The 25738-nt window shown below is 38.6% G+C and overlaps 1 protein-coding gene across 1 annotated transcript in view; it reads right to left on the reverse strand.

The window, feature by feature from the left end:
* LOC121881878 (potassium channel subfamily K member 2-like) overlaps positions 1–25252 on the reverse strand; it is a 28089-nt gene extending 2837 nt beyond the window's left edge. The window contains exons 1-6 of the mRNA XM_042389663.1: positions 24847–25252; positions 23086–23399; positions 13739–13856; positions 8415–8575; positions 3573–3768; positions 1547–1698 (exon numbers count right to left, since the gene is read on the reverse strand). Of these exons, the coding sequence (XP_042245597.1) occupies positions 1547–1698; positions 3573–3768; positions 8415–8575; positions 13739–13856; positions 23086–23399; position 24847 (942 nt within the window). The 5' untranslated portion in view covers positions 24848–25252. The remainder of the gene's footprint in view (positions 1–1546; positions 1699–3572; positions 3769–8414; positions 8576–13738; positions 13857–23085; positions 23400–24846) is intronic.
* Between the last annotated feature and the right edge of the window lie 486 nt (positions 25253–25738).

The following is a 25738-nucleotide window of genomic DNA, read 5'->3' on the forward strand; positions in this document are numbered from 1 at the left end:
CATGTGTCTTTTTGTGTGCGCACATCTCAAACACACTAGAGCACATACACACACTTGAGTACGTGCTTCCTCCTCCTTCTTCTCACTTTCTCTGCCTGCTCGTGTCCCCTCACCCCCCCCCCCCAAACGCCAGCCTCCCACCGAACCTTCTCTTTCAATAATGTAATTCTCCGTAGAGCTCACAGCCTCCATGGCTGTACTCCTAATTATGCGTCTGGAAGGATTCCCACTGCAGACTACAATACAGTTCTACCCTCTTTCGAGTTATATGGAATATATAAGATGAGCGTATGACTGGTTTATGCATGAGAGTGCCTGCGTTTGCTTATGTGTGTGCATGTGTTGATAAGTGGTTCTCTCCTTCCATTTTACATGTAAATAATGAACCTGCCAGAAGAGCAAGGTATCTTATTACTCAGCCGCAGCCACTGGAAACACACCAAAAATTTAATCCAACTCTTGTATCTGGTGTTATTTACTCCACAGGGCACAACCAAGATGGAGATACATCACTTCAGATTTATGGCTCGAGCAGTGAACGGGAAAACACTGTGAGGTATTACCCTTTCACTGTGAGGGGAGATGGATGTGGTGACATCTGTGAACTAACTGTAAATACCTGTCCGCCCACAGAATTTTATCTATGGCTTGTTAGAGATGTGAAGAGTTCAGCATAAAACAGCTGTAACATTTGCATATGCAGGTAGTTGCACTATTTAAATATAAAAAAGGAATGTGTTAACCCTGCAGCTAGAGTTGAGAATACATTTTTATTTCCTGTAATTGCAAGATGTTGGCAGGCTGTAGTGCTCCACTTTAAAGTCCTCACTATCCCCAAAACGATTAATTGTTGGATCATCCAAGAGCTTCTGAAACCTTTCCAATGTCAGAATTAGTCTTGATCTTCTCTCTGAAAGTCCCTTTTTTCACTCTTCACACAACTAATCACATCCACACTACAAAGACGCAGAAGATACTGAATAATTGGAGAGTCTTCAGGGGGGCTACAACGGCTACTATTTGTGGTCAAAATCTACTTCTCTTTTATCTTTAGCATTGTTGTAGCTGGGGTGGTGCCAACCACAAGCTTAGTTCACCCATGTGTGAGACTTAATGAGTCCCTTAAGAGTTTCTGTTATTATTATCTTATCCATCAACTGTGACAAGTTTTGTGACTCCTGGGGCTGACAGAGATTGCTTCTTGAGAAGCTGTTCAGTAATTTAGCAATCAAACACTCGCCATTTAGTGGGTTGGACACAGCTAATTTGTGTATAAAGGCAACTCACTGATTGTCAGGTTGGTTGGGAGCTATCATTTCTGAGTGAAATGACTTCGGTCTTGGGGAAAAATTTCAGTCTGTTCTTTTTTTTTAATGGACAGCTGGGTCTGGACCAATAAATAAACAAGTGCACCAGCAGCAACTGAACATGAAGCTACACTCAGCCAATCATTGACTTCTTAAATCTTCACCACTTTTCTGTGAAAAATCTGTGAACCTCCAAAGTGACCTCTAATGTGTCATTCTCGCAGCACAGCTCCACGTACCTCCTCCTTAGTTTTCTTTGAGATAACCCGGAACCAGTCTCCGATCATGCTGAGAACGGCAGCAAAGTACGCCAGGCCTACCAGGATCCAGAACCACACCACCGGCTTGTAGTAGTTCAGATACTCTGAACTACTCGGACTCTCTGACCAACCTGCAGAACAAAAGCAGCACTGAGTGGGTTATACAACTCTGTTACATCATCCTGGGTTACATGTGTTACTTACAAAACTGTATCATTCTGCGAGGAAGAAAAAAAGAAGTAGCATTGATTTAAATTAAGTTTAAGAGGGCCTGATTCACTCTGTGATAAGATAAACAGGTCTTTAACTGTCAGACGTATATAACTTCATGAGCTCTGGTCTCCAATCGAGAGGGTAGTCATGTCTTTCTGTCGTAGCATTACTTTTAATTGCACATGTGCTTTTAATTCAGTTCTGAGACCATTTGGAAGAATACGTAGAATATAAAGAGAGAGAGAGAGTAAGAATAAAATAGTCTTTTGCATAATGTCACATACGCACTATTATCTTTACCTGTAAAATCATTTGTTTGATCTTGGTGCTCTTATAATCATGAGTAAAGCATAATATTTATAAAGCAATCTTGACTTGGATGTCTACCTTTGCTTTGAGTATCTGGACAATGCCTGATCAGTAAGAAAAACACAAACACATGTGTAAGTAGCTTTTATTGTCTTTATTGTTTGTCTCTTCCATTCAGGAAATACAGTCAGTGTTTGGTTCGTGACGTTGATTTGTTTTTCTTTGGAACATGAATATCAACTGCAGGATGTTGCTATTAATATACGGTATTATTGTGTGTTATATTAATAGTATAAAAGGGAAATAAAAAAAAAACATTCATATAGGAGATAAATCTTGTTCTAAATGTTAGATTTTGTGTAGATAGATTTATCTCTATATAAGCAGGCTTTAGATAGATTTAGCTATAACGGACATTATGGAGTCAGGTCGCTGACTTGATGACCCTTCTCTTACTGTGCTACTGCTATAGTATGTTTGGGTATTTACCATTATCATGTAATTGTTCATACAATAGTTTCACTACAAGTCAACACAACACAAAACGTTCTTTAGATGTAAGGGACTCAGGCATAGATTTAGATATATAAATATACATCTATAACCTGCCTGATCTGTAGCCCAAATGAGCACATGTTATGAACAGCAGTGACACAGGAGTGACATAATCTAGTCTGGCTCTGCCTTATCTCAATGATATAAATCCTATCAATATGCAAACATTATCTTCAGTACATTTAAATAACGTCTGAACACCTATCGATGTCATGGGATGAAGCAGTACAGCCAGTCTGCTCACTGTGCAGTTAGATAACCACCCATTACAGCACCAGTTTAACTAACAGCAGTCCAGGCTATTTGGTTTACTTCAACCACTGGGGTTAGCACAGGTGGTGTAATCTAATCTATAATCATTAGGGCTGCTCAGGGAAATTTAATCTAGCAGCTAAGTGTTTGTGATTTTTCCCATCTGCCTCTCTCTTGTTGTGTGTCACGCAGGACATATCAAGCTAAAACCACCTGCTTACACACAGACACACACACACACACTCTCTCTCTCTCTCTCTCTCTCACACATACAGTACACAAAAAAGTGCACAAACACACACATATACAGTGCACACTCAGTACACACAAATAAGGTATATACAGAGTAATGTGTTATGTATTACTTAATGTGTTATTAAGATTTCTGAGTAAAGAATTCACAGTCTGTTTGAATTTTTTGACAGTTATGAGTCTGTTTAACAGATTTAAAACTAAACATGATGCAGGGATTCAGATGCATTAGAAAAAGAATACATGTATCAAAATGTGAAGCACAGATAGATAGCTGACCGATGGGAGATTTACTGCTACGGTGTACATCTATTGAATTAGACTGACTGAGGAATAACTCAAATACAGATGCACTGATTCTAAACTAGCTGTCACTCATAAAAACAAAAAAACAGCCCATAAATACAAAAGAAAACCAAGTGACCTTTTTCACCGGCGACAAAGTCTCCGAAGCCAATGGTGGAGAGGGTGATGACGACAAAGTAGATTGACTCCAACGTGCTCCAGCCCTCGATGTGCTTGAAGATGACGGCTGGCAGGGCCACGAAGATAAGACACCCAAACAGGATGAAGAGCAGCGTGGAGATGACACGGATCTTCGTCTGGCTGACTTTCCACTTCTGTAGGGAGCAAATAAGTGTTGACAGAAAAAAGAGATGAATTCCAGCGACAGTAAATAAACTTTTTAATTAGGTGGAGTGAGAGGGAAACACTCAGGACAGGGGAACTGAGGGGTGCTGAATGCAAACAATATGCCTGAATTTAAATAGGGTTGATGGTTTTGTGTTATTATGCAGTGCAATTAGTTCCACAAAAAGCTCTTTCATCCACTCTTTTATCTATGTATTTCCTAGTTAAAATGTTAATTGGCCAACCAAATTAGTCCACAGACATAAGATTTCTTATAGCACACAACCCTCCTTATGTAAAATCACCATTGTGAAGGAAATGAACACTTGAGAGCATGCTGCCATTTACCCCTCTCCCTGATTCCCCACAAGCTTTTATTTATTTATTCATTGCTTACTTCACATTTTGATGAGTCACTTCCTTCGACCTCTCTCCAGGAACACAGTTGCTGTTTTTCTAACATCTCAAACGTCAGGCAGCCGAGCTCATGTGACATAACCTTTCACTGGCACGCCTACTCGAGGTGGGTGGAGGGGGGGTGTGAGGTGTCACGTGACTTGACATGCCTCACATGTGCTGCGATGTCAATGACTTAATTTGTCACATGCATTCATAGTAGCACATATCATAATTGATTCATTACAGTTACAGGCTGCGCTCTTAACTGTAACTAGAGAGATTTTAATTTGAACTGATCCCTGCAGCTCCTCTTTTGCATCACTGTTACAGTACATTAGCGTATTTCCTGTATGCTGCTGTTGTCTGTGCTGCATTTCCACTTGAGGTGACTCTTTTCAGCTGGTTCCATCTATAGCGTGCCCTTTTCCCTTCCAGTTATGTAAGCCTGATGCTAAGTGTCTCTAAGTGGAAGCATAAAGAGCAGGCGCACCTCAGATCATTGCGTCTGTGATGTCTAACATCCTTAATTTGCAAAGCTATGCAGTGGAGTACTGTTTAAAACAATGAGCCTTACAGGACTTACAGCCTTAATGTAAAGGGGCCGGTGAATCTGAGGTGGTTTCTCCAGCATCTTCGCTGTACAGCAGCCACCTCAGCAGCTGTTACAGTTCATCTGTTTCCATAGTTTGAACCAGCTGCCAACCTCTCTGCTCCTCCCCAGGGAGGGACGTCACAGAGCTATGAGCAATGAACCACAATCATAATTTACTTATTGCTGCCAAGTAACTGTTTTTTTTTCTGGGAATCTGTTCACTGAAACATTGCTATTGTTAGTGCTTTTACACTGAGAATGTCTTAATGGACTATTATCCTCCTGTTTACTGGAATTGTGAACAACATTTCCATTGCATGAGAACCTTTTGGGATGGCAATGATTGTTCCAGGTATTAGTGTTACCAGGGAAACGGAGTTATGGCTTGTGAAAAATGTTAGATTTTGATGGAAAAGCACATAAAAATATAAATTAATGGTCTTAATTTTTTTCTTTGGTTAGTGACCACGGTATAAGTAGGATAATGCCCTTCATGGTGTCCATTTTCAGGAATTAATGGATGACGGAGAGGCCATTAACTCCTGATTATGGACACCTTGAGGGGCATTATTCCTTACTTATCAGACTTACTGGAGTGTAACAGGAGGTTTTAACCCAAACTTCATTCGTGGCTGTGCACCTTGAAAACACAGTTGCATGCAGCCACCCAAGAACATCCAACAATTAGAAAATAAACTTATGTAACAATGAAATGATCTTGAGATTCTCTGTCATTGAAACATGTCTCAGCTCTGAGTGTGTCAAGATGAAGGTGTCTCTCTTCACAACCCCCTTCGCTAGAAATGATCCACAACATAAATGTAACATAATTGGGAAAACATATTAGAGGTATATACAGTACCAGTCAAAATTTGGACACACCTTACCATTCACCTGAATGAGAAAGTGTGATCGTACTGAACATGTATTTTTAGGCGACATGTATTTGTTCTGGACCCTGCTGTTTCATATGTTGTAACATGTGCTTACATTTCACTCCTATTGTCCAGCTTTGTGACCACTGATGGAAGCCTGGCTCCTCTCTGCAGCCCACTGACTCTGAGTCTGATTAAAGGCTTGCCTGATACCTTGGCCTGCTGCTTTCCAGACACACATGGCCTGGATTGCTAAATTGCTGGTTGCTCTGCTCTACCACCATACAGTCTCTCCAGCCTTGGCTCTGGCTATGTTGGTCACCTGGGGCTACATCATCAGGGATGTAAAGACAGCTGAAACATACTGTTTCCTTTGAGCTACAGTCAACAAAATCCCCACCTTACTGGGGAGGCACTTGTGTGCATCTAAGACTGTGATACTTGGCAGTCCAAATGACACCACTGGCTAGCAGTCTGCACTGTTAAAACATGATTTAACTCACAACTCCGTCCTCACACTGGAGCGGAGAGTAAGCTGTCAGTGTGCTCACATGGACTATTTCTTAGAGAGAATTTGCCCTCTTCTGTAAACACCTGACCAATGCAAGTCAGGTTCACTCGACAGGTGCTGGCAGATGTCAAAAGCAACTCATCTCTTATTTTGAACCTGTTCACAGTCATAAAGAAAAAGGATATTTATTTTAATACGTCCACTCAGACCTTTTTCTAAGCCTATTTTTTTAATGTTTTGTGAAGCACATTGTATTATATCCATCTGAATGATAAACTCACTATTATCCCTCCAGATAGAGTCACCAATTAGCTGCACAATCCATTTGATAAATTATGCATTTCAAAAAAAGCAGAGGTGGTTCTGGTAAAGGGCCAAAAACAAACATCAGATACTAATTTTTACACTGTGAAAATAAAATCTACCAGTTTGGTGCATTTAACCTGCTGTGAGTGTGTAAACTCATTTACAGTCAATGGGCCTCATTCACTCATATGTGTGTAGAAAATGTTTGTGCGTAGACAAAATTACCGTCACACTGCAGACTACTACGACCCCATTTCTCTACATAAGGAAAGCTCTGTTTGAGCGGTGCAGCAGTGGAGAGAACTGTCACTCATTGCAAAGAGGACCATGATGGTAAAAATGTAGAAAAACTTTACTGTTAGTGAAATGCAAACAATAGTTTCAGAAGTAGAAGCCAAAAACGGCGGATTTGGTAGGTAAACGTGTCATTGGCACAACCGAATGGAGCCCAATTGTAAATCCTGTATACAGCCTGCATACCTGTTGCACCACTACCACGTAGTACATCTGTAACAAAATAAAAAGTAGGTAAATGTGTAGATCTGTGAAACTGATCTAAATAAATCTCTACTGCTGCTCCAGGTGTGCGTCGTATTTTGACTCTGTCCACAACAGGCCGTGATGTACTAAAAGCAGAACGTCACTCCCTGTGCTACTACTGAACTGTCAGGCTGTGCGGAAACTGAACAGGCTGCTGGTTAACCAGCTGCATATATCACGGCCAGATTTGACGGGGAAATGAATCACTGTCACATTCCAATATGGAAATTCTGATATAAAAGCTACTGTCGTCTAAAAGTGGAAACAGGACCATTTTCATCCATTAATAATTTCATTACATTTATGATGATGATTTATGGATTACAATGTCTTAGCTATTCATTATATAATTATTAAATAAATTGTGTATTATTATATTACATTACTATTATTATTATTATTATTCACACTTTTAAATGTTGCATATTCAGGCCCAATCATTTTTTAAATATTTGTGGTTCTAATATACTATTTACATTGAATAAATATTGACTGTATCATATTTTGAGACCTGGGATGTTTATGATTTGTATGTATGCATGATCTAAGGCAGTTCTAAATTTGTTCCCAGAGTAAGAACAAATTCAGGTAAGAAAATATTGATGATCCTGGATTTGTGCTTAAAACGTTCCTATGCACGGTTCAAACACAGATGTGCATACTCGCTGTTTGTGAATGAGGCCCATTGTTCCTGTCAGATATCATCCTCATTGATCTGTGCATTGAGCCGCTGTTTGACTGCTTTGGTTTTTCAAGGCAGCCATTTGAGTTTCCAGGAGAAACTTAATGACTACCCATAAACCAGACCCATTTATATTCTCTGTGTCTAACATGATTAATGGTGCCTCCTTACTGCTCTTGCAAACTGTAACAGTTGTGATGGGTAGCCTGTGCATTTATGAACAGAAGGCTGAACAAGCCTATGTGTGACTTGCACTGCGGTAAAGGTATGCCTACCATCATTATTTCAGAGTGACGTTTCGATCTATGTGTGCTGCTAGCTTATTTCACTGCCATAAACAAATAAACTAACTAATAAAATAATATTCATTTGAAAACAGCTGTAATTTTCAGATCTGAGCTTTCAGTACTAAAATAAACTACATTTTAGATTGGTGTCAAGGAGTCTGTTGACATGGCAACTCAAAAACTGCATCCACTTCTTCCACACAGGCTGGAGAGGAGGCAAAAACACATCTTGTACTTGTGAATATAAATCTTCTACTGTAGTATTTAAGGTTGTTTACATATTGTAGTGCTTTATAAGAACAGCTCTGCAATTTCATTTTATAGCTGCTGGATAATTAAGTCGCCAAGTGTGACTATGTTATCTAAAAAACAGCTCATTGCACAAAAGTGCAAATGATTCACAGACAATTCACAAACATCCTCGTGTGAATAAAACAAACTCACCACAATCATCTTCTCTACTTTGGCAATGCCCTTCCCAAAAATGGTCCCTAGCTGGTCCCCGACACCAGCCAATAAGAATCCAAACAGAGGAATCCCAAGCAGAGCGTATATGATGCAGAAGATCCGCCCACCTTCTGTATGAGGAGAGATGTTCCCAAATCCTGACAGAGAGGAGACACAGACAATATCTATTAGTTCAGGAAGCCATAAATTAGTTGGGACATAATAAGGAAGTTACTTACTGTCAATGTATATTAACTTTTATTTGTTGTACATACTGTAGCTAATAAATGCACATCATATCTGCATTAAAGCTGGAAGAAGATGCAAAATGAGTTTGAACTGAACTTGATAGACAAGAAAACTTCTCACAAAGCTTGACTGTGCTATAAGCATCACTGCAGACAGGTGATGCTTTGAGATTTGAGGAGTTGCAGCTGTGAGAAATAGAAGTGAGAATAGGCACTGACTCACAAGTAGAGTTTATATTTCACACCCTCTGTCCTGAAGCAACTCTCACATAAATGAAAAATGAGAAAAATTAAATGAATGGTAGGGGAAAAAAACACAGTTAAAGTGTGTTGTACATCTCTGTATGTGCGTGCAAACACACAGAAACACGCACACAGATGTGAGTCTTTCACCGGTTCACCGCCTTTCATCTTCTCTCCAAACCCATCATCACATGCAGCTAGAAAAGCAGATGGGGCTTGCACAGTAGGAGTCCGTATTTGTTGCTTTTAAGATAACTTAAACCTGAATCCATGCATTCAACAATATATGAGTTTCATTATTTGACATTTCATGAAAGGGGTCTGTGTAATGAACTACAGCCACTTTTCTTTATTAATGCAGTCATCTGTCTCAGGATAGGAGCTGCAGGGTGTCTTCTAATTACTTTCAAGCCTCACTTGGGAGTAGGTTGACACTTAATGTGAGAAAAATTGTCAATCAGGCTTCGTTAATTTCATGATTAGTTCAAAGGGGGACAGGATGCTAGATTGGTTTTTAACACCTCTGGGTGCCCCTGCAGGACATAAGAGAAACAGCAGCTCTTTAATTTGAAGCTGCACTCACTTCTTCTTCTTTTTTTTTTACTGAATTAAACAGATTCATTCTTGTTTATATTCTCAGCTCATATTCATATCATAATGTCAGACATGAAAAGCAAGTTAAAATCAGGATTACTCAGAGGGTATTAGTGTCATGTGCTGGGATAAAACAGTGGTAGTGATTAGGAAATTTTGTCACCTTGTTGTAATTAGTCACATTTGCTAAATGGTAAATTCAGTTTAAAGAGACCTTGGATTCAAATTGCATATAAATAATACTGCAAAAAATATTTTTATAAACATATGTAAACTTGCTTAAACAGACCCACACTTGAGAGCTGTCATCACTCAAAAGAATATGTGGGTTTATATATAAGTATTAAAAAAGTGTATTCTATTATATATATATGCTTTTTCTAAGAAGTTTCAAGTTTCAGCTTTAAAACACATTCTGTCCTTCACTTTTCCAAGACACTTAAGGTTAAACACCAGTCAAATACCAACAAGTCATTCAGTTAAGTTCCACACTTGACTGCAGCATTGCTTGCATGAATAATGCATTCGTTTTTCCACTTTATTTCCACTTTATAATGAGTCACTGCAATCACCTCACTGCAGTCACCTCATTCATGACATTACTGAATGGTACCACGCCAGGTTACACAATGATCACATGAAGTAACATGTCAGGCTTTGTGCTGCAGTATCTCTCTTGAAGGAATTAATCGTTACAGCTGACAATAAAAGTTTAATGACTTTCTTCTAAACTCATTGTGATGCTGGGAGAGAGAGCAAGTGAGCAACTTCATTAAATTTTATTAAAGATAAAGTCTTGGTTTGTTTCTTTTCATTTATTTTTTTCAATTTTTTGGATCATTTAATAGCAGAACTGCAATGAAATCCAGTCATAATGGGTTTAGGTAGTGGTAATGGTAGGTGGTAGGGGACACATTATCTCATTTTTATTATTATGGTATTCACGTGTAGATAATAATTCTGCACTTTTACCCGAGTACATTTTGAATGCTGGACTTTCCCTTCTAGCAGAATATTTTTAATATTATTACATAAATGATCTGAATGCCACCACTGAGAGAAAGTCAGATTTTCACAGTATATTCCCACCAAAACTAAACAGACACGTATACATTTTTGTTATAAAGGAAAAGGGCCCCTGTGCTCTGATGGAAACAGCGCCGAGTCCAAAGGTACCCAGGTTGTCAAAAAGAATAATAATAATTTTCTTTAAGACACATAGCATGATTCACTGGAGGTTTGCTTTGATCTATATGCTATAAGAAATGTGATTTTCAGCAGGAACATAACAGTTGGAGAGACTTGACTGAAGGGGAAATAATACATCTCATCTACTCCCATGAGAGGAAAGGAAAGAGGTGGGAGAGGCAACAAGGATAAGAGTTGTTTCACTACATTTTCTGGATACAGTACGAACAGCAGATGAAAACAAGTGCAGAAAAGATGCTTTGCCTCAAAACTGCAAATCTAATTAAATGATGAACAAATCAATCTGTGGATCCAAATTCCTTCTCCACCCCTAGCTGAATCAAGTAAAGCCAGGAGAATACAAATAAACTGTAATGTCTTTCATGCCTGCGGTATCGTTTTCTGCTCTGGACATTACTGTAATACTGTTAATAATAACCTTGATAGGTTGGCTACTGACACAATATGTTTCTCTGAAATTATTTCTTTGCATAGCAGCATGGTTACAGATGTATTGTACCAAATAGGCAAAATTATGATGATTTCTGACAGACAGAATAGCAATTATGTGCTGGTTACACTCACAAGCACCGAAGGTAATACGGTAAACACAAAACACCATCCGGGAGTGAATTTCTGCAAAACAATCAAAGCAATAAAAACTGATATGAGCTGAAAAAAGACCCCTTTTTTTCATTTCCGTGCACCTTCACCTTGCAATCTCTTTCTAGATGTTTGAATTTTCCAAAAAGCAAACAAGACAAATCTGTGTACTCAAAACAAAATTAAATCCATCGAGCTTTCCTTTTCTCTGCCTCAGCAATCAATCATGGCTCATTTGCCGAGATAAACACTTGTATATCTTCGAGTCAAACTTCAGTAAACTCTCCTTTTATAAAAAGCAATCTTGACTTTACTGCACTTTGCTGGAGTGAAAAACATCAACATACTATATCTCAGGTGAGTAAAGGGAAAACCTACAGCGCAGCTTTTATTCTCTCTCTACACACGGTCACCTTTAATCTGATACAAAAGTGCACATATTTTCCAACCAGAGGGCAAAGTAAAGTCATTTCAAAGATGTAACATTTTATGTTGTTAGGAGGAATGAGTTCTAACCAGATCCTAGAGATGTGAAATGGAGCCCAAAACAGACAAGCTGATATTTTAAGGTCTGCTTGGATGAGCCAGATAAGATCAATGTCTGTATGTGTGCTGTTGCTGTGGTAATAAGAGCTACAGGCACAAGCCTGGTGCAATGCAGGAAATTTTAGAAAAGGGGCTGGAGCAGATTTTGGGTTAGTGCAATTTCATGACAAAATGTTTAACATCCTACACATTATGGACATTAATCTAGAAAAGCTCACTTATTTAAAAAAAAAAAGCCAAATAAAGTTATTAAAACTTAAATTCTTATTACATTTTCTGCCGGAGAATGAGCTCTGACAGGATACTAGAGTGAAATGGAGTCCAGCAGCCCACTGAATAGATGCACTGATCTGTCAACGTCCACCAGATGAGCTGTCAGACTAGCTGTGCGTGTGTGTGTGTGAGAGCTGCTCCTTTTTTTCTGATTAGTAAGCTCTTACAGCTGGAGGTGACAGAGAGAGAGAGTGATGGTGTAAAAAATGATGGAAGAGGAAGCACGTCAGAGTCTCAGGCTGTGTGAATGTGCTACAGCCTGAGACAGATGACAGCTCCTTGATGATACAGCAGTAACTAAGTGATCAGACAATAGCAAATGAGCATGAGCCCTTAAAAACCATACTCCTCTTATTTCTTATCAGACCTCTTTGCAGTTCCTGGTTTTTAAAGAAAAACACATCATAGTGCTACAAAATCTCTGAAGCAGAAAAACACCAGGGCAGATAAAATTATTCCAAGCAGTGCAGCAACATTAACTCTATCTCTCTCTCTCTCTCTCTCTCTCTCTCTCTCTCTCTCTCTCTCTCTCTCTCTCTCTCTCTCTCTCTAAATATATATATGTATATGTATATATATGTGTGTATATATATATATATATATACATATGTGTGTGTGTGTGTGTGTGTGTATATATCATCTGAGATAATCCCCAACACATGCACTAACTGATATATCACAACATGCCATTATTATTTTGTTAGTTGCAGACTTGATTTCTGTTGTTGTGAATTAATAGGAGATTAAGTGTATTGGTGTATTGCAGAGGATAGTACTTGACCTAGGAGACACTGCAAAAGTTGTGAGGCACAAACTTATTTTAACATAGACACAGATTACACAACTCTTATGGACCAATGCAGATTCAAGAGCCTCCAAGAGTTCAAACAAATGCATATTAAACCACCTGTTTAAGCCCTATTAAGCAATGGTCTTGGCTTCCTGGTTTCCCTGAGCCAGTATGTCTTTGGTTCTGAGTTTTGATGGGTACTTTGACCCTGATATACAATACCAGTCAAAAGTTTGGACACACTTTCTCTTTCAAGTGAATGGGAAAATGTGTCCAAACTTTTGACTGGTACTGTACCTGCATGTAGGTCTGGTTATTTTGTAAGTCGTGGACCTAATTTCTGCTGTTGTGAATTGATAGCAAAAGGTTTTTGTTTTGTTGCTGATGAATATAACACACTCTGTTCACTTGAAAAGTGGGAGCAAGTATAAGTGCAAGTGCAAGTGCAAGCTTGCGGGCAAAACAAATTTTTGCAGCTATGATAACCAGTTGTACTAGTGCAATCCTGGTGCAATGAAGCACAATCTGGAAAAGGTGCTGATGGAGGATTTGGTTTAGCAAGTGTAATTTTGCTGTGCCAGTGCAATTTCATGCCAAAATGGTCATCAAAATTGCATTGTGTCTCTGCTGGCTTTGTGCATGCAGAAACATGGTAAATGGATTGTGCTTATAAAGCATTTTTCTGCATTCAAGCAAAAATGTTTTGTTATTTTGAGTGTCTTGAAAATGTCTTCACATTTTGTATTTTGTAGTGTGACATCTTGATGTCAGAGGCCTCAACAAAAAGAAAGGAATGCTGACTGAATTGCTAAAGAATAAAAAACTACTCTTCTTACCGATGGTGGTGATGACAGTTCCAGCAAAGAAAAAGGAGGAACTGAAGTCCCAGAGGCTCGTCTGATTGGATGTATTTCCTGATGGGTTCACACCTGCTCGGACTGCTGAAACCACTTGCTAGAGCAGAAAGTGAAAAAAAAAAAAAGTTAATAATGCACTCTCTCAAATGGAGTCTGAGGAACATGGGAAAATTAGCAGTGTGCATCAACTTTCTTAGGGAATAGATGACAGCTGAGGTAAACATCCAACCAAAACCAATTAAGAGCTGTGAAAAACAATGAGCATCTGTCACCTCCGTGAAATAAGAAATACATGAGAACGGTTGGGATTTTAAATTCCTGTACTCTTCACAGAGGAGCAAAACCTCTCATGATTTTAATCATATGGGCTAAATGTTGTGTTGGGCAAGTTGGTTAAGAAATGTAATCAGTTACTCATTGCATATTGAAAAACTAATTAGGTTACATTGCTTTACTAATTATTCAACTCCAAAAGTAATTAGTCACATTACTCTTTATTACTTTCATAGCCGAGCCCCATCACAAGTGCCTTTAAACTATTTCAAAGCTTCCACACCGTCACCTAAAATACTGTGTAATTAATATGTGTAGAAATAGAAAACAAGACTTTATTAGTTGCAGTTACAGTTATAACAAAGCAGAGAACTGACCTATGAGGCTCTGTTTTTCATAGTATGAAAAACCAGAGATATGAATTTTTCCTGATAACAAAATACTCTCTTTTTGACCGACCCCTGTGTAAACAGCTGGGTCTGCATTGCACCGATTAGTCTTGCCCAAGTGACCAGTTGACTGAACAGAAAGTGCGACTGCGCGTGTGTGTCTGTTGGGGGAGAGGCATTAGGTGTGACACGAGTCTAACAGTCTCAGCCAAGTGTGTGACAAGCCTTTTAGACACCAGCCGGCTGCACAGGAAACAGAACAGCAACGTGTCTTTGTACTCATGGCTTTACTCTTATGACAGGAGACAAGAGGGGAGTGAAGCCAGCAGCTGGGGGGAAAATAAATCTCTGTGCAACACACACATAACATAACAGGCAGAAGGAGCTGTGAGGCTCAGAGCCGCACATTGAAAGATGTAGATCTATGCTATGGATATAATGGGTGTGTACTTTAACATCTAATACATGCTTATTGACTAATGGACTGGTCTCCTGACTGAATTGACTGATCAATAAACCGTTTGATTTCTCTACATGCTGCAGTGGTGCACATGGGGCTCTTACAGAAGAGATACTAAACCCTGACATGCTGTTCATATTCTGACACTTCACAGTATTCCCTTATAGTCTCTATACCACATTTCTGAACCACAAATCTATTTTTATTCATATAAACGTCATCAGTCATCAATAAATGGGTGATTAAGCTTTCAGAGAGCAGAGAGGTTATATTCTTTTTATGAAGAAAAAACTTTCACAATCACACTATATTATGGTCCTATGTTACCTAAAACAGGAGAACATAACCACTATTGTGATTTCAATTAATGGGAAGAACATTTTTGAGTGGTGAATTTAGAATTTTTGAATAAATAAGGATCCAATTTCACCCAAAGCATCCTCTATGTACAAAAATGTACATTAGCTGCACCAAAAAATTTAAATATTTTTGTGTATTCTGTGTTTTTCATTGCTCTCAAACATAAAATTGCTCAAAATTGACCTGAACAGTTAAAAGGGTTAAAGAGTTTTAAGGGTGCCAACTTTTTCAGACCGCTGTCTGAAATCCCATTTTTTAAAAAAATGACAAAGCATTTAGGGTGGTAACGTTAAATCTGCCCCCGTTATCACTGTTTATGTGCTGTGCTAGAATGGGAAACTTGACAGGCATAGCAACCATAACTATGGTGCGCGGGGTTTAGCAAACAGTCATTTCCTCTATGAATGCTGGATTGACCTGACTGACCAGGTTTTTTTTTAAAACTGACTCTGGCTAACACAGAACAGTTCACTGCAGTAAAACAAAAAGTTTCTTGGCCCAAGGGGCTTCTCAAGATACAGAATCATTACTGAGACAAATGAAAGAGAAAAGCTTTGAGACCTCAGGGGCACAGTCGGTACTGCTACACAGAGCTGATGCTAATAAATTGCACAGAAATACTTCACTGGGCTAAAGCTTTTATTCCCTTATGTGTATGTAAGGCTTCTTTTCCAATTGAGAGCAATAGAAATGATTAAAAAACTATATTACATTCTTGTGTTACACCTTTAATGAATATGAGGACTTTTATAAGCGGGGAAGCAGCTCTTTTTGAGGATCTCCATTATTTGTATTAAATATCAATAAACCTCCAGGAACAGAGCTGTAATGCTAAACTAATGATGTACTACCCACAGTCCTCCTGAACTAGCACTGTCAGCTTTTTCTGAGTCTGCACACGCACACACTTTAAGGTCACTGCAATGTCAGGATGTTGTCTGCTACAATTCATCATACTTAAAGAAACTGAGAAAGCTTTCATTAACCCACGCCTGTTGTGTTTGATAAGGCAGTAAAGACTGAGTGTATGAACGCTTTAATGGATGAGTGTTCGGAAATGTAGGGAACAGCCGTTAATATTACGACACAATGTTGACATGACATGATAGGTCAGAAGGTGGAGTGAAGGTCGGCTGATGGTGTTGAATGTTGTTGTAACATAGCTATAATTTTTACAAGGAATTGTGTGTCACTTATCCACTCAAGCTGACATACAGAATTCACATTGTATTATTTTGCACCTCACAGTTTGTCAATGTTCAGATCCACTGCAGTAAGTTGTGTGTACTTTGTGTAGTGAGGTTGAATGTAAGCGTGTGGAGGTTGGGGTGGTGGAAGGACGTGTCGCAAATCTTAACTTTCATGTACAAGTTTGCCTCTAGTCACAGTCCTTTCTATTAACTGTAACAATGATCTTTCCCTCATCATAACCAAGTATTTTACTTGCCTAACCCTCACCATTGTTTTGGTTTTATGGTTCACAAATTTATTGTTTTGGTTCAGTCCCACAGCTCTCATCAACCTTGTTTCTAGCAAAAACTGGCACGGCTATTTACTGAAGAAATCAATCATTTGACACAAAATAATGATTTAAAAATGATTTTATTGCTTCCGCTAAAAAAAATAGTCTGTTAGATTCTGTGGTTGGAACTGCGTCCATAGCAACGTAAACCCTGTAGCCTTCTCCAGATTAGCCTACTTAGCGTTATTATTCACGTTAAACTGAACATTTCCATTGATGGTGAAGCGAGGCAATGTGAATGAGACTTCTTTGGGAATATTGATGCTGACGTTTTTGTCATTCATCTCTACGGAAACACAAACAAAGTTAGCGACTAGCTGGTGAACAGAGAAGCATTTAGCAGAAGACAGATCTTTTTTCAAGAGTTGGTTGGGACCAAAACAGAGCTAAAAGCAGAGAGAATATTGAACTTAAACTCACAAAGTGACTAGGCACATGACTCATGGATGTGAAAATGGTCAATTGTTTGCTAAAATGTTTGCTTTACAATAGCTTTATAATGTGACAGGTTACATTTTAACATTTTGTTTACAGTTGCACCTCTCCCAAGTGGCAAAAAAGGAGAATCAATGAATGCTGTTTTAGATCAAACTTTTGTGGCCAGTATATTCATTAGCTTAACAGTCTACCCACAATGAATCAAGCAGAAAGATAAAACTGATTAGATTATACACATGCAAAGAATACAAATGTACAAACATAATGTACAAAGGTGAACCCATGAATAGTTCAGTGCCTTATCTGTTGTTGTTGTTTTTTACAACAGATAAAACACAAATTACAACAAAGGAGAGGGTTCAAAGATAAAATCCTGAAACCCATATATCCACTGTGCCTCTAAAAACATTATTTAGCAAACCACACAATCAGGCAGGCTTGGCTCAGTCAGCCCCTTTGTTTCACGGCCAAAGCGGCTATATTAATTCACTGTTTTGGCACTATATTGTATGCAAACTAACCATGGCCATGGGAAATGATAAGACAAGATAAAGTGGAGACCACACTGGCAGTGTCCGAGCTGAGCCAAACAGCTGAGACAGATTGAATGGTCTGAGCTTTTTGACGTCTCTCACTTTTTTAATTGCTCCCTTTGAGAGCACATCTCTCCCCGATCCTCTGCTGACTGGCTTTTGATCAGTGGGAGCCTATAAAGGTGTGTGTGTGTTTGTGTGCGTGTTTGTGTGTTTGTATACATAATTAATTACTGTAAAAGTGAATGGGGGGGGGGGGGGGGGGTACACCTGTGTTTGAGCTGTGTATCAATAAATCATTGTTGCCTAAAGGGCTGCCAAACTCACTGAGGTAACTATCTGATAGATGATTGGCAGAGCTGTCGTCTGTTGCCTGGTAAAAGACAGTGAGCAAGATTTTACTTCTGTATACAGAAACTGGCTCACTATAGGCGAATTGCACAGTTTTCTGGAGTTGGTTAATTAATTAATTCAGCACCTTTTACAGCTTTTCTCTGATGTCCATCACTAAAACACACAAAACTAAACTGTAAACTGTTCATGTCTGCATCCAAAGCATAATGAGCACAGATTGACTCAGTGCAAAGGTCCATGATGTACAGAGTCGAGTACTACTCCCTGAAAACAAACATTCAATTGGCTGATAAGACATTTTATAGGACAGGGGTGTAACTTAATCTCATTTAACTTTTTTCTTTAATAAGAAAGAAGCTTCTTGGCCATCCGACAAGCACTTCTATTTAAGTATACTGGCAGCTTTAGGCTAATACTAAATGGCGTATCATACTTTTGTTCATTAATTTTACATCAAGTGATGTCCTAATTTTGAAAAATAAAGAATAAATATAAGACTCAACTGTTGCTTACAATATTTCGAATGTCACCAACCTAATTGATCTCTATCAATGTTTGTTCCACTGTCAAAAGCAGCAGCAACAATCACAGTCTCTGCTTCAAAATGCCAATTTAGTGTTGCCAAGAGTAAAGACAAATGATAATCATAATGAAAATTAGGAGAACGACGGCCAACATTAACACATGTTGAACAACATGACATACTTGAAAAATCATTTGTTTTTCTTTTTTCTTTTTTTGTCAGAGGAAGGCAGCTCCAGTGTTGTTATCACAGTACACGTTGAAGTTAAAATTTGGATTCCTGCTGCTTCCTTTTGTTCAGGGACTCAAATTCATTAACTACACCCTTGAGACGTTATCTATCAGTATTTAATCTCAGGACAGAAGGTATCATCACCATCTTTGAACACTGACTCTACATCTCAAATAACCGTCATCTGTTATCAGACCCTCTTATATAAAATGATCTCATTTACATGGATGGGCACTGCTCATTAGACTGAACTCAATAATTAATCCTTGTCAGCTTGGGTTGATTTTATATAATCAAAGGCTTCATGTAAATTTCATTGAATACCAACATAGTGAAGAAAATGTCCTGGTAAAAGAGCTTTCAATAAAAAAAAAAGTATCAAATCACAATTCATGAGTGTTTCAGTAAGTCAAAATGTTTTTGTAGTGTCTATCTTCATTTTCAAATCAAATACTGCGGTAAACCAAAGTCATTCATACTATATTTCACATTCAGCCCAACCAACAACTAATTATTGCACTTCTATCCTCCTTTGCTGTCTCAAGCCACTGTAACTGTAATATAAAGCCCACACGACTGACAAGTTGGTAAAAGATTTATAAATGATATCAGATACTTCACACATGGTTAGTATGATTTAAACATGGTTTGAAATATCCAATTAAACCTGCAATATTTACATTTTGTTCATAAAGGTGAACATGCATGAGCTACACTAAAAAGTTCCAGTACTGTGAAATGTGTCATACATACAGAACTGCAACCCAGAGACACAAGTGAGAAAAAAGACTAAAAGTTTGTAACCTAAAATACAGCCCAAATGCTAATGTCAGTATGCTAATATAATCACAGTGGCAAAGCTAGTATGTTGATCTTTAGCAGGTACCATCTTAGCTAGCACTAAACATGAAGTAGTGTAAAAGTAAGTTTGATGATGATGTGAGACAAAAAGTCCAGATTCATCCTCTGGAGACCATGAATGTCTGCAGACAATTTCATGACAGTCCATCCAGTCATTATCTGGACCAAACTGGTGACTGACATTGCCCTCCCTATAGCCATGCCGCTAGGATGGCTAAAAATAATTCATACAGCATCTCATCATGTCAGGAAAGTTTACTCATTACAACCAGAAGGCATGTATCATTAACCCTTACATAATGTTCATATTCTGACCCTCCATAGTATGGACCTGGTCATTTTTGAACCGGCTTCAAACAAATGAAACTGCAAAAAACAATACTTTTTCATTCCTTTTCTATTGTTCAGAAGTTGCATCTCCCTCTCTTTTGTCCCCTTGTGATAACTGACTGTGGGACGGCAGACTGTTCAGAGCAAAGTTCGGACTACTGTGCTGCTGCGGCTGCTGTGGCTGGCGTGTGGGGAAGGTGGCATCACCTTTGCATGAGAGAAGTCAGAAGAATCTTTCCTCCAGTTTCTCTGTTGTCCTCATCTTCTAATACTTTATCTTCAACTCACTGTCTCCTTTTTCATCTTGGATTAATGGATCCACCAAATCACTCCTTCCACTCCACTAAATCAGTGAAATAGGGGCTCAGGTACTTTTTATAGTCCTATGAAAGCTGCCCTCCACTATAGGGAGGACTATGTTGGGCAACCACTATGTTGGTTGCCTGGTAATAGATGGGTTTGATTTGTTACTGTGTATAGGCTTGTTTGCAGATGCAGATGCTCATCTGGGTGGGAACACTGGCAAGTGTAGCAATATGGTGGGAACATGGACAGTTCTCGTGACAGTGTCAAGGTCCACCTTGAGCTCTGTCCCCACTGTCCCAATGACAGAAATACACAGAGATGGCAATGATTTGACCCCCTCCAGTGACTTTAAGTACAAATATTTATGTACAAATATTTATACCAGCTGCACAAAAAGAAATAATTTTGAAATATTTCAATCTTTGTATATTCTGGGCCACTTTAGGAAAAGTCATATAATTTCAAGCTTAAAGAATGTCATTTTCAATATGACCCAAACAGTAGTAAGGGTTAAAACAACATGGCTTGCTCATTTTTCTCATCATGATACAATATCTTTACTGTAAATGTGGTTAAAATGGTTCAACTGGAGAGAACTTTCTGTGAGACATGATAAAATCTCACCTCTATTCTCACTATTGAAAGCTGCATGTTATGCTATATTGCCAAACATCAATTTCATTGTGTGTTTTTAGGCCTAAAATTATTTTAAGGATGCAGTCACTCTGCTTATTTCATAGGTTCATTTAAACTAAACCACTGGCAGCACTAACTGTAGTCTTAAACTTAAGGTTTTTCTTGTTATCATGGGAGCAACATTTTGTTATGACGAGATCTTTCTCATCTTGTTTGTGATAACTATATGACACTTCTTTCCATTATTACAAGATGCTTTGTGGTAATAACAAGATACTTTGTTATAAAGACCAGCACTGCAATGATGCACATACAGTAGGGAAGCTACAAAAAAAGTCTTATATCACTGTTTATCAAAAAACGGGAACACAGAGATTGTTGATTTACAGGTAAAGTAAGATGTGGAAGTAGAAAAAAAGATAAAGAAACTGCAAAATTGCAAACAAACTTCATTAATGCTGCTTCATTAATCAAATGGTTTCCAGCTGTTGTTGCAGGGTATGAAGATGCATATTTTTTATATATATTTAGAGTCAGTCACTAAGCCTTCTGACCATATAGATTACAAACAAGTGTTCGACTCGACTATAAAAAGAAAGCATTATTATATTTTGTTATACATTTAATTTCCTATGTGTGTATTTAGTGAGCTGGGAGGAAGTTTGGAAGGATTTTGGTGCTATATGACAAAATCAGGGAAATGGTTCAGGGGCCAAAATTAGCAGTGGTAGACAAATCGGTTTCCCCTGGGATCGAAAGACCTTTCAGTTCTGGCACATTAGAGGAGTAATCTTCATCCACAAGTCCAATTGCCAGCCTGATTCCCCAAGAGGAAATGCTTTTCATCAACCCTGTCAAGTTTGGTTGGTGGTTGTGAGATCCACTAATCCATAAGGGAAGAGGCATAAAGTCACAACAGACAGACACAATATTGATATACTGCAGTTTTAATGTGATATTTGTCTTCTTATGATCTAGTTTGTGCTTTAATTTATCGCTTAAATTCAGTGTGAGATTTCCAGGCTTAATCTGTGGTAACATCTTTCAATTTGTATTGCTGGATTACCAAATAAATCGACCATGCACAGGCCAAGGGTCCAGAGGGGTCAGGGGGCCCCTAAACCAGAGCATCTGTCTGACAACTGTAAAATTTCTTGTTGAACTCTGATCTCATATTTATTTGTAATTCTTTTATACATTACAACTTAACAGTGCATATCTTGGCGACAGTAATTCTACATTTAAAGTCAAGAAATTTAAATATTTGACATCTGAGTAGCACCTCTTGAAAGCAGCTATAAATCATTACTTTTATAATAACAATGTGTAATGTCAGAGTGATGAACCTACAGAGAATTATCACTCTGATGCTCCACTCAGCTTTACAGAGCTTTATAGCGAGTTTCATCTCATCTGACTGCAACTTTACTGTTTTGGTTCACTCTCACAAATCTCATAGTATCATTTTCAGCCACAGCAGGCAGCTGTTTTCAGAGAAAATGCTCTAAACACCTGCTGTACACTACCTGCCCAACAGCAAACAGCATACAGACACAGTTAGCAACTTCAGGTTCAGGTTCAGGTGAAGTTTTCAACCAACAGCAGGACTTAACAGTTATGCAAAATGTGAAATGAAAGAGAAAATGCACAGAGGGGAGGTGGCGTGCTGCCATGTAGAAGGGGGGGGGGGGCTTTTGTGTCTCTGTGCTCAGGGCCTCAATGTCTCATAATCCGTTTCCAGTAAAATCTAGCACCCAATATGGAAATCTCTTTAAAAAAGCCTTCAGGGACTACAGACTAAATGTGTATAAACAAACTGGTTTTTCAGTTCCTTAACAGACTGAATTAAATACCCATGGGTTACAGCTTCTCTGTGTTTACTTACAGTTATTGTGTCCATAGCAAGAAACAATCCTCAAGGCCCAGTGTTAGACAATGTAAAGCAATACATGTAACCGCAGCATGGAATATTTAAATCACAGTCATAAAAAATCTGCACACACACACACAAGCACACCATGTGGAATATTTGAATAAAATTTGTCAGTCATCAGGTCCTGTGGGAGAGAAATCATTTGAATATAATTATTAGTATGGTGCTTCCACCCACCTTGACCAGATCTTCAAGCTCAGAAGAGTTTACACAGGCATGCATGGCCAAAAATTCCAGTTTTTCTGCAAGGATGGCCAGTTTCTGGGAACTCTCATGAGGCTGCTCCAGCGCTTTGAACACAGTCGCCCCGATGATAAGGTAAAGCACCACCAAGAAAAAGATGGCTGACACTGTTTTCCACCTCATGACAGTAGTCCGGGTGTCACACTCATCCTCTGGAGAATTCAGCACCACTGGTTTGGCCGAGAACGAGAGGCGAGGTTTGGAGTTGTGGGCGGCAGACCTCGGGTCCAGAAGGTCAGGTGCGGCCACTGCAGGAATGGAACTGATTAATGTGGATCTGTCTATCTATCTATCTATCTATCTATCTATCTATCTATCTATCTATCTATCTATCTATAACCAAGTTGTGCAATATATTTAAAGTGAAGAAACTTGCTGCTCAGCAGATCTGAGGGTTTTTTTTTTTTACTATCAATTGCTATTATGATTCTTTATTGTCAATAAATTATTGTTATTAGTCTGATACAAATTGTTCCAGAACAGATTTATATCTGAACACTATTGAAAAATATTCCTCATACTGGCACTTATTATGTCCTCACCTTTAAAATGCAAATGAATTGCAGGTTTTCAGTCATTTACTTCAGAAATACTTGACACGGGGAACTTAATGTACCTGTTCTGTGTCATTACTGTGCAGCCAGCTTCTCTAATAATACTCTTTTATTTCTTCCAAAGAGAAGGCAGTAAAACAGCGCCACTGTACAACCTTTAATGATCTACTGCTGCAGATAGAACAGTTTTCATTCACAGAGCTTTCACAGCACTGTCTTATATGGTTGGTCTGCAACATTCTTCATGCCACCTCTAATTCTCCAACACCAACGTTTACAGTGAAATTGAAACTTAGATTTCCATGTCATGTGTATGTCCTCTTCTGTTGTGGATTTGATAATGATAATTGTTATCTTTTGACCCATTAAGGATCCAACTCAGTAAGGTTTTTTTTATACAATTGTAACGACAATGGAGCAGGCTACAGATATTTCTCCCCTACAGCTCTGTAACTAAAATACTTTAATTTTTTTTGTTGCTTTTGGGTTCCACAGTACAAAATAAAAACAACGACTTGAATGGAGGCTCATTAAAAATTAAACACTCGCTGTCACAATCCCGTTTTCCAAACAGCTTGCTACAGCAGCAATTGCATAACCACCCTATGAGGTTCAGATAGCCTGAACATATCTTTTACAGTAAACAACTTATGGAGAAGCAGAAGAAGAAACAGTGAGCTGCACCCATGTGAAATAACCCCATGAAAACAGATCATTAATTCCTCGTAGGTTTGATTACTATAATGCTGGTAGTATTACATAAATGTGATGAGCGTTTTCTTCATTTCTGTCGGGTTAAATGGGTTGTCCGAATGAAAATAAAGCCCCATTTGCATGCAAAATATAGATATATATATATTATAATAAAAGCTACAATTAAAGTATAATAAAGAGATAAGTTCACATATAAATAATATCATGATACCAATAGGTAAAAAAGAGATGCCATACATTACTAAGCTATCACTAGAAACTCACAATTAAATAGCGCAGAAACATAATTCATATTTATGTTAATTTTTTCTTTACAGCATCACTCATAGGAGCACATTGACAGCAGGTTCATACAAGTCACTCAGAATATTTATAATATTTTTTATCAGTGCAATGTTGAATTTCAACTGGTTGTTTATGCACTTACTTCTCTATCATCTCTTCTCTCTTTGTTTCCTCATCGACGGATCTCTTCTCCAAGAAAGTACAAATCAGTCTTTCTTATAAGAGTCGCTTTTTGCCTCCGGTGCTCCCACCGAGGGATGTGGCAGCTCTCCACATGGTTTCAGCGAGTTACGCTGCCCTCTGCTTTACAATCTCCCGGAGAAAATACATCCAGGACATCGCGTTCCCACCAACAGATGCGCTAAGATCGAGCGTAAAAGGAACAAGAGGAACAAATCGCTTCCATGAAATCCATCCAGGTGTTTGGAGACATTGTGCCCTGTGTGGTGCCTTTATGGAGGGACGCAGAGATCTGTATTGTTCGGGTCAGGGGAGGTACTTCACCAGCCTGGATGCGCTGCGCTCCTTCTGCTCTGGTGTGGACAGTGTGCGCTCTTGCTGGGAAAGAGAGAGAATGAAGCTGCTTGATGTTCACACGTTTCACACATTGCGAAATTTCACATAAAAATGGATGGACTTAATATTTAAGGTGAAACTGTCTCAGTTGAAATGTGGGTTGTGCAAACGAGGACTGAAGCTCAGAATCAAGGTGTCTAATTTGTATAGTATGGTTATACATTATAAAAGACCACTTTTCTTCCTATAGAATCATCCAACAGCACATTTCAGCTGCACAATCACACCAGAAACTTGCAATCTACGTCAACTACTGCCTTCCTCTGAGCAGCCATGTAGAGGTGAAGTGCCTTGCTCAAGAGCACACAGACAGATGCTGAAAGGTGCAGAACACACATAAAAACCAAAAACTAAAATTGGCATATGTTTGTAATTTTTTCAACTTAAAAGAACCCTCCTCTACATCACCTGGGGTTGTCCACTACTGCCTAATACTTTTTGTTCCTTGTCTTTCTCAG

The sequence above is a fragment of the Thunnus maccoyii genome, chromosome 17 (assembly GCF_910596095.1).
Source record: "Thunnus maccoyii chromosome 17, fThuMac1.1, whole genome shotgun sequence".
Taxonomy (NCBI): domain Eukaryota; kingdom Metazoa; phylum Chordata; class Actinopteri; order Scombriformes; family Scombridae; genus Thunnus; species Thunnus maccoyii.